The sequence below is a fragment of the Daphnia pulex genome, chromosome 3 (assembly GCF_021134715.1).
Source record: "Daphnia pulex isolate KAP4 chromosome 3, ASM2113471v1".
NCBI lineage: Eukaryota > Metazoa > Arthropoda > Branchiopoda > Diplostraca > Daphniidae > Daphnia > Daphnia pulex.
In genome coordinates, this window is record NC_060019.1 from 4,179,950 (window position 1) to 4,190,190 (window position 10,241).

The 10,241-nt window shown below is 39.7% G+C and overlaps 1 protein-coding gene across 1 annotated transcript; it reads left to right on the forward strand.

Moving 5' to 3' along the window:
- The first annotated feature begins 1,997 nt into the window (after positions 1 to 1,997).
- LOC124190283 lies at positions 1,998 to 9,806 on the forward strand. The gene is made up of 3 exons (XM_046582910.1): positions 1,998 to 4,286; positions 4,387 to 4,675; positions 5,145 to 9,806. The coding sequence occupies exons 1-3, from the start codon at positions 1,998 to 2,000 to the stop codon at positions 9,779 to 9,781; spliced, it is 7,215 nt and encodes a 2,404-aa protein (XP_046438866.1). The 3' UTR covers positions 9,782 to 9,806.
- Positions 9,807 to 10,241: the final 435 nt, after the last annotated feature.

Consider the following 10,241-nt stretch of genomic DNA (forward strand, 5'->3'; position numbering starts at 1 on the left):
TCTGTTACGATTTACTAATATTCAAAGTCTTCGATCGATGTACATTTAAACTTTGTTGTTAGTGCCCTATTGGGTGCATCTCTCATAATCACCATATCCATTAAGAGCATTGATGGAAGTCACAAATTGCCTGGTGGGGGGCATCACAAATCATGGCTTCAATCTTGATTATTTGCGGGTTTTTTTTAACTTTTTTGTTGGGCTGTAACATCTTAAACAAACGACACTAAAAAATTTTCATACTCTTAGTCGGTTTTTGTTTCCATAAACATGCTGACAACAAAGAGATCGCTGTCGACAGCAATAATCAAACGAGAAGATCAATGATCAAACGCCACATCTCGACCGTTTTAGTTTTGAAAGTAGGAATACCGTCAATATTGATATGAATAGTAACCACATTGTTGCCTGGGTCTTAAATTCCATTTAAAAATTTTCATATTCCGCTAAACTGAAAATTGTGAAAAGACGTGTTAACGTTTTAATTTTTTATTATTTTCATTATTTTTCTTGGAACGGTTAGGATATTATGACCCAAATCAGTAAGGAGTTTCGCAATTTCACCAAGAACACTAAGTGAAAGACCTTTTTGTGAATAAAACAGATGTTAATAAAAAGCAATATTTCCTCTTTAGTTAGCGGGACACGACTGCTTTTGTTGACTTTTTCAACATTACAGTTGTTCTTGGTTTCTACCTTTTTCCCTACTCAAATTTATGACGTCTATCGTTTCATCGTTCAAATCGTCATTATTGGTTTAGTTTTCCTCAGTTAAATGGATTTGGACATCAGTGGAGGATCCATCGTCAAACCGTAAATGGTGCTGCTATTTTGAACAGTCATCTGTCGGCGCAAAAACGGACTTCTGGTATTATTTTAAGTAGTCGTGAACGGAAAATATAGCAATAAAAAACTATCGATTTACATGAAACAAAATATACGCATATATCTAATATACATGTGAATCTATTTTGTGTGGCAATTTTCTTGTCAGGTTGACCAGGACATTTCCATACAACGGTTGCTTAACCCAAAAACATTTTACATAACGCTTTAAAAAGCTATAGTGTAGCCAATCGGCGAAAAAAAACGAAAGTACTTAACTATTTTCTGCTATCCCCACTAAATGACAAAGGCATTTAATTACGTTTTTAACACAAAGCCACTTTTTAACCCCCCAAAAAATGTCTGTGATAATTTTTTTACTGGGCTTGAATTCTGGCTAGATAGCAGTTTTTGGTAGCACAATTATTTTGTAGTGGTGCAAATCCAATGAAAAAATGCGTTGTCAAATCTACTGTGACAACTTTGTAGGGCTCCCTTTCCTTCCCGACAGAAGTGAAGAATTGCAATTTGCTTTGTAGAAAAGATCATTTCAAAATCTTCCCACCTTTTCAGACTCTCCTTTCTGATTTTTTTCGCTTTTTTAAGTATGTCAAAATTTCAAGTATATTTTACAGTTGAGTTAACGTTGTAATGAGCATACACAGCTCATACATGTAAATTGACGAGTAAACTGGAAAGACAAGAACAGGTTCTAACTCCTTCTTGTCTGCCCTCCTTTAAACGAGAGACCGGAACCATCCACGCCCAGATTTAATTGGGATGTTCACGTATGTTTCCCTTCCCCTATTCGAGTATAAATACTCGTGGTTTTGGTACTTGAAGTCAGAGTTCTCTCAGCTCTCCTTCAAGCTCCAGCTCCAGCTCCGGAACCGTAAGACCAACCTCTTAGACTCTTCTTGTTTGTACCCATATGCATTGTACTAGAAGTTGAATACAATATTAGCAATTGAAGGACTCTACAATTGGAGGTCCCAACGAGACTGAACGCTTTAGTTAAGAAATTAGATTAAGTCAGTCATTGTTGGTAGACTTTAAAAAGTGGAGACTTCTTGCTATCTGTGTTCTTCTCGGTACTGACGTATACCGGTGTTACGATAATAGAAAGTATATTTGGAAAAGTCGAAACGCACCACCCTATTGGAGGTAAGCGGATGCCTGATACTCTGAGTACTACTGAGACTACTCTCAACTCCTTCTTTACCACCCTCTATCCTGTTCTATCCGACGACAACCCACCTTCCACACACCCAACATTAGAGACCGCCAACCCTTCACCTTCACAAACTACACTCCTATCAAGCCCCGAAATAATTGCTGCCCGTAATACCTTTTTAACGAATTGGAAGGCATCAGTAGAAATCGAATCTTCTTACTTGGCTGAAATAACTAAACCCCACCAAACATCCTCCGTACGTAAACTAGCGTCACAATTAGAAGAAGAACGAAAGAAAGCGCATAAAGCAACGAATAACACTATAAACCTATACGTCTATCTTCTTGTTAAGGATAAACTTGAATCCACCGTTACCCCAGAAACCATAAGGGAAACCACAAAATCTCTGAAAAAGTATATTGTATTTCTCCAAGGAGACGAAAATAGCGTAGATCCCTTAGTACAACAATTGCAAATCGTTCACGGTAAACAGCGCGAATTCACCACCGAATTAACTACAGTATTGCAACGGGAAGCACTTTTACAACAGGCAGGACTTCGGAAAGTTAATACTGAACTAATCAAAGAAAAAGAAAAGGCAGATAAAAAGTGGAAAGCCGCTGAGGAAAAACTTAAAGAAAACAGAGACGAACTTAATAAATTAGATCAAGTAAGAAAAGATAATTCTACAAATTTAAAACTTTTAGACGACTCTCAGAGACACGTAGAAACATTACAAAAATACATACAGGATACCGCGACCCATAACGCAGACTGTGAAAAATTAACAACTGACCTCGAAGCCCAGAAAACACAACTTGAACAAAAGCTCAGAGCTGCGATAGAAAACAGTGAACAACTTAAAAAAGCTTTAGACCTCAATCAGAAACACGTTTCCGCAGTAGAAACAAATAGTATAGAAGCAAACAGTACCCTTGAGACCGAGAAAACAGAACTAGAAACTCGTTTGACCGCCTCCCAAAAACATAACGAGACACTCGACAGTGAACTCGCTAAATTGAAACTTGAAGTCCAATCAGCTAAACAGGTTATCACCCAAACAACTGAGACCAAAGAGAAACTTCATAATAATTACGTTGCCGCTACATTTCAAAATAGAAAATACGAAACAGAAATAAAAGATCTACGTGATAAACAGGAAACTTTAGAAAATACAATAGTCAACCTCGAATTTCGGATTCAGGATCTAAAAGAAAGAGAAAAAGCCTATTACGAAGCAGAAGACCAATACGAAAGGAACTTTCAGGACATCGCAAATAAAACTTTTGAAACAACCAAATTCTTAGACGAACTCCAAAACTTTACGGGAAGAGATTCTCTTGATAAATCTCTACATACAGAACTTGAAACAGAAAAAACAGATACAATAACAAATCTCCAGGAAATAATAGATAACCTCATTGCGCAGAATAATAGTCAGGCAACAACCATTTTTCAACTACAAAAACACAACACAATACTAAAGAAAAACCGTAGAGTCAGTATCTCAAACATGGGAGTAGGAACCGGAGCAGGTCACAACGGTGACGACGACGCAAGTACATCAAAAACCACTTTTACATCACGATTAAGCAAAACTTTACTTACCGCTCCTGATGCGACCATCATGGACAACGTAACAAAACCAATAGTAAAAGTTTTAGGCGAATTATTTTCTCGGGAAGATAAAAAATCTATACCAACATTCAAAGGCAAAAGTACAGACAAACTCATTACTGAATGGCTTAAGGCCGCAGAACACGTAGCGCGGAATAATGATTGGGATGACGACCAAAAGCTCCGTTTCTTTTCAGATCGCCTTAAGGGGGAAGCCCTCGAATGGCATGATAATTACGCAGAAGAGCAGGGGGACGATTTAAATTACGACGATTGGAGATATGAAATCATTGAACGGTTCCAAGATTCTTTCGACATAGCGGCCCTTAGAAAGAAATTTAATAAACTAAAACAAAAACCAGAAGAAAATTGTAGAGCATTTGTGTCAAGGCTCACTAGTCTCTACGACAGCATAGAAGGAAAGATGGAAAAATTAGACACTAAAAACAAAACCGAAGTAGAAGATGCGCTACATAGTGTCGTAAAAAAGATGAGGGACGATATTAAGATTAAGACCCTATTGCAAGGACTATTACCAAAAATAAAAGCCGAGTTATATTTGCGAATGCCAGAGGATTTTAACGATTTTGATCAATTGTGCAAACAATTGTTCATTTCCGAACAAATTTTACAAAATAAAGAGAATAACGAAGACAAGGAAATTTCAGCGGTAATTGCGGGTATTACACACCATGAGAAGCAACAAGACGATGCGTTAACCCAACAAAAAACTGAAATCGACCTACTCAAGCAACAATTGGCTGATTTAGGAGCCATTACTAAAAGACGACACTCCTCACAGGAAAATATCGCGACTATCAGCGCAGTGGATCGTTTTGATTCCAGGAGAACAACTTCCTTGGACCGCCGTCCAAGACAGGAGGACGCACGAGTCCACTTCAACAGACCCAGGACAGAAGGATCTCCCCGACCACAAGGAAACCGAGACTCCAGTTACAGCCGAAGCAGGGACACAAGCTACTCCCGTAGCAGGGATCAGAGCCCATCGAGTAACAGGGAGCGCAGTGATTCGCGTGATAACGGACGATCTTATTCAAGGTTTAGAGATCCAAGATATAATAATAATAGATACAGGGAACCCCGCTATAATAACAACAGATTTAGGGATCAGCGCCAATATAATAACTATAATCCCAGATTTACAAATAGGCCATTCCGACCCCGACAGGGATACGGTGGACAACGAAACGAATATAATAACGCACCAAGAGAGTGGCCTACCGTACAGAATAATAACGCATATAGCGAAAGAGTAGACCCCAGTAACAACCAACGACTAGGTCAGAGAGATATAGTTTGTCATAAGTGCAACAAACGAGGACACATCGCGCGAGAATGTTGGACCGACATGGCCCGCATCAACCGCCAATACCGTCAGAATTAAACAATTGGGAAAACGTAGCAATTAACTCACTCCTAACTCTCCATAACTTGACCCCGCCCGCCCAACATATTATACCACCCCTTCTTAGAATCCCAATTTTAATCTTTGATATTAATGCCAAAGGATTGATAGACACCGGCGCTGCCGCCAGTCTTCTTTCATCCAAACTTTTATTCAAACTACGAGATAAAAACATAAGAAAATCGCTTAATAATGATAATTCGCCCATCTTTAAAACAGTGTCAGGACAGGTTCTGCGAACTTTTGGAAAATTTGAGTTCCCGATTACAATCAATAAGGATCATACTTTTCTTCATTACTTCTACGTAATAGAAGCTTTGCAGGAAGATTGCATCCTTGGAATAGATTTTCTTTCTCACCACAACGTAAAAGTAAACGCTAAAAATAGGGAAATCCATTACGACCATGCGCAAAACCAGCAAATGCTAAGAACTGTCTGTCCCATATATAGCTTGACTATTGGCGAAAGTCAGCATGAGATACCACTAACACCACATTGTGAAGTAACCAACAATTTACCGGAATTATCGTTCATTAGACGACCTTTTGAACTTTGCGATGCCCAAGATTCGCTTGATAGAGCACTTGCGGGTACTAAAAAATATATTTCCTATCAAAAAGATTTAATAACATCACAGCCAGAAAATACCAAGATCATGATTCACAACCCTGACATAGAAAGCAACAGAGCTGTATTAGGTCCAATCAACGCACAAAACGAAAACGCAGTTTCGTCCACAAACCCAATACCGAAACCAAAACCAGTAACTATCGCGATTAGTAAAATACGGAACTCCATTGATAGAGCATTAACAAATCGTAGAGCAGAAGTTTCAAAATTGCGATGCTTCGAAATCCCATACCCCGTACCAGTTAGAAAACCAATTGTCGGAATAAACAAAGCTGATGTAGAAAATAATTTACCTAGCATTGACGATGCCCCACTAACGGGAAAAGACTACCTTAACCTAAAACCTTTCCAACAGTTCCAAATTAACAACACACTGTCGCCAAAACCGGTAGAAAAAATTGAATTTGACCTCAAACACCTAGACGAGCAACAAATAGCGGTCGTACTTGACTTACTTACGAAACATGGGCAACTCTTTTCGGACAAAGATTCAGAATTAGGACTGGCAATCGGGGTAAAACATTACATCAATACAGGAAACAATGCCCCTGTAAGCATGCGACAGCGACGTACACCCGAAGCACTACGTCCACAAGTTTGGAAACAACTACGTAGCATGCTAGATAATAACATCATACGGATTAGTTCAAGCCCGTACGCAGCAGCTATTGTAATGACTTTGAAAAAAGACGGCAGCCTACGCCTATGCATCGATTACAGATGGCTCAATAAAATCACGATCAAAGATAAATTCCCATTACCACGCATAGACGACACCATTGATGCTTTATACGGAGCTCGTTATTTTTCCACTCTAGACTTAATCAGTGGATATTTGCAAATAGAGATCAACGAGGCAGACAAACACAAAACGGCTTTTATTTGCGAATTAGGACTATTTGAATTTAATCGAATGCCGTTCGGATTAACAAACGCACCAAGCACGTTCCAGAGAGCAATGAATGACATTTTTAGAGAAGTATTATACAAATATGTTGTAGTATATCTGGATGACATTATTGTGTATAGTAAAACATTTGAAGAACACCTTGGACATTTAGCGAAAGTATTCTGCATATTAGGAGCGGCAGGAATACGACTAAAACGCATCAAATGCGAATTTTTTAAACAAGAAATCGAATATTTAGGTTACATCATTTCAAGAAGAGGCATAACACCAGTTTATAAGAAAATTGAAGCTATTACAACATATCCACAACCGACTAATCAAAAAGAATTAGGATCCTTTTTAGGCCTGGCTAGCTATTACCGAAAATTTATACGATCTTTTGCAGAAAAAGCACACCCACTAACGGCACTTACAAAGAAAACAGCACAATGGAAATGGGGGGAAGAAGAAAGGGACGCCTTTAACTGTATTATCCAATGTCTGACTTCTAAACCTATCCTAAGCTACCCGGATTTTACGCGCGAATTCATCATCTATACGGATGCGTCAGGATACGGCATAGGAGCAGTATTGGCCCAAATGCAGACTCCTCCCCCACCAGAAGAAACCGACAAGTCCAAAAAACCAGTTTGGTATCCAGAACAACAAGATCAGGAAGTCGTTATAGCATATGCATCCAAACATTTGAATGAGCGAGAAGCACAATGGGCAACGATTGAAAAAGAATGTTTTGCCATCGTTCATGCGATAGAAGTTTTCAGAACTTATTTGTATGGGAGAAAGTTTGTTGTATTCACCGACCATCGACCATTGGAATGGTTATTCGGGAAAGCAAGCACAAATGGAAGACTCCAGAGATGGGCACTTAAGATCCAGGAGTACGATATGACAATTGGATATCGACCGGGCAAATCACACCAAAATGCTGATTGCCTAAGCCGTATTCCATTTGTTCCATTTGACCCTGCGGTACCCCCGCCGTCCACAATTGCGGCAATACTTTTCGAACCAAATCCTGAAAAAGCAGCGGAAAAAATAGTGCGATACGTATCTCTTCACAGACCGCCCATACCAAAACCACAGAGATGGGGAGAAATTAACGAACGACGAGACGCACAACAAATCCAAGACCCTCCCCTTCCAGATAATGTTAAGAAAACCGAAATCAGTGAATGGGCAAAACTACAGCGTGCCGATAAATATTGTCAATCATTAATAGATAAAATAGGTGTTGAAGCCGGCGAAGAAGCTGGGGACCAAACCCGACTTGAAGCTAACAAAGAAGTTAGGGGCCAAGTAAAACTTGAAGCTTATCATAGGGACCAAGTTAGAAACGAAGCTAGCCAAATGGCTGGGGACCGTAATACGAGCGAAGCTACCCAAGGGGTCAGGGACCGCAATACACTTGAAGCCAGAAATAGATACGGGGACCAAGTGAAAAAAGAAACTAGTGAAATTGCAGAAGATAAAATAAAAACTAAGCGATATAAATATAATGATAAGGGAGAAATAATTGACTTACATAACCGATTGATAGTGCCATTAGTTAAAGTAAAAGAAATTATAGAAGCAAACCACGATCACATGCTTGCAGGACATCTAGGTATAGCAAAGACTTTAGCCAGGATCAAGAGACAATATAAATGGCCTCAGATGAAACAACACGTCGTATTACATGTAAATAGTTGTTTACTGTGTGCACGCCGAAAATCATTTGGGACAACCAAAGCACCATTAAAACCCCTTCCACCAGTAGAATCAGTTTGGGAAAGGATTGCAATGGATGTAGTAGGGCCTATTCAGGAAAGTAACAAAGGTTACCGCTATATATTAGTAATATCAGATTATGCGAGTAGATTCGTTTTCACTATTCCAATGAAAAATCAGACAGCACAAACTATAGCCAGATGCCTCGTAAACAAAATTATAACAAAATATGGAGCCCCACAACACGTACTCACAGACAGAGGAACGAATTTCTTATCATCATTAGTAAACGAAATCTGTGTACTTTTCAAAATAAAACAAATGAGAACAACTGCGTACCACCCACAAACAGATGGCCTAGTTGAGCGATTCAATAGGACACTCTGTGATATGCTTGCGTGTTACGTACACGACGAGCCAGAAGAATGGGACAAATATCTACCCTTCGTTACGTTCGCGTATAACACAGCAATCCAATCCACCTTAAAGGAATGCCCCTTCTACTTATTCTTTGGTAGAGCACCTCTCTTACCAAACGATATAAAGATCAACAGTAGATACGACACCAGACACGACGACCGCATAGTATACGCAGAAAAATGGGAAAACGCCAAGAAATTAGCTCGCGACCATTTGTTTAAAGCACAGACGAAACAAAAAGAATACTATGACAAGGGAACAAAAACCTGCGTATATTCCGTCGGACAAACGGTATTAGTAAAAGCACCACCTACAGCCGGAAAGTTCATTAATCGTTGGAACGGACCTTTTGTAATTACCAGAAGTTTCTCTAACGTTAATTATGAAATAGAAAGTATTCCCAAAAGTAAACAGCGACGTGCTATAGTTCATGTCAATAGATTAAAACCATACACTGCAAGAGCGCCTGAAACTCCACCAAATACCCAGAGAGAAAGAATGACCGAACCGAATAAAACGGAACCCATTACATTTGGAATACCACCACACGCAGAGACATTCAACCAACCCGTAAAGCGAGGACGAGGACGACCTAGGAAGACAGACCCAGCACCAAAAATTATTCCTACCAGCGTTCCCAGTCGAAGGACACCACCGCACCAGAATAACATACATCAGGATTCATCACGAAGATCGGAAACACCCAAAATTAATTATGCTCACCTGATACAACGAAGAAATAATAACTACCCGAATACGCGTTCAACAAAATCACAAACCCAGCGGAGACCACAACAATCTTCATCACACCCTAAAATACCACCCCCTGAATACAGACCCATTTTCACAGAAAGAGTTCCCCAAAGAGAAGTACCGGACTTCCCAGTAACACGGGACGGGCACGGACGACTAATCTACCATATACCTGTAGCCCATCCCAGCCGTCCTTATTTTTATAACCAAAGACAAAGAGAGGTCTCAACTTACGATGACTCTCCCAATAACTACAACGAATCCCAAGACAAATCACCCTTACGGCAAACCCGATACAACCTCCGACGAAGATATTAACCCATCATAAAGGATTTTGTAAATAGTTGAATTTCTTTTCACGCAGATGGCCAACCATATACCAGTGCTCATCTGTATAGCAATAATTATACACACCGTTACAAATTTATACATGCCTGTTTGCGACTGCAACAAAGCCAAGACTCGAGGAATTCTGGACATCAATAAACCCTACTATTGCCAACCAGACAAGACCAGCATTTCTCACAAGAACCGCTTCAGCACGAACTACACACTCATCACCAAGCAGAAACCAACCCTCACCTGGAAAGGATGGTCGTGCAAACAATGGACGAAATCAAAGAAAATTGTTGGATCCTTTTGGGTCGGATCCTTCGATACTACTTATTCGCAGGAGACTCATCTCGTAAGCCCTTTGGAATGCTGGGAAATGGTAAACAACAAGAAATGTGGAGAAAACGCAATGCAAGCTGGCGCAACAACCTTAAGTTTTACAGCC

What these genes read in the sequence shown, in the direction of transcription:
- LOC124190283 (XM_046582910.1), top strand. Translation starts at nt 1,998, where the DNA reads ATGCCTGATACTCTGAGTACTACTGAGACTACTCTCAACTCCTTCTTT. An exon ending in AAGACAAGGAAATTTCAGCG is followed by an intron (nt 4,287 to 4,386) that starts GTAATTGCGGGT and finishes TGGCTGATTTAG; the next exon opens with GAGCCATTACTAAAAGACGA. An exon ending in AACGGACGATCTTATTCAAG is followed by an intron (nt 4,676 to 5,144) that starts GTTTAGAGATCC and finishes TTAATGCCAAAG; the next exon opens with GATTGATAGACACCGGCGCT.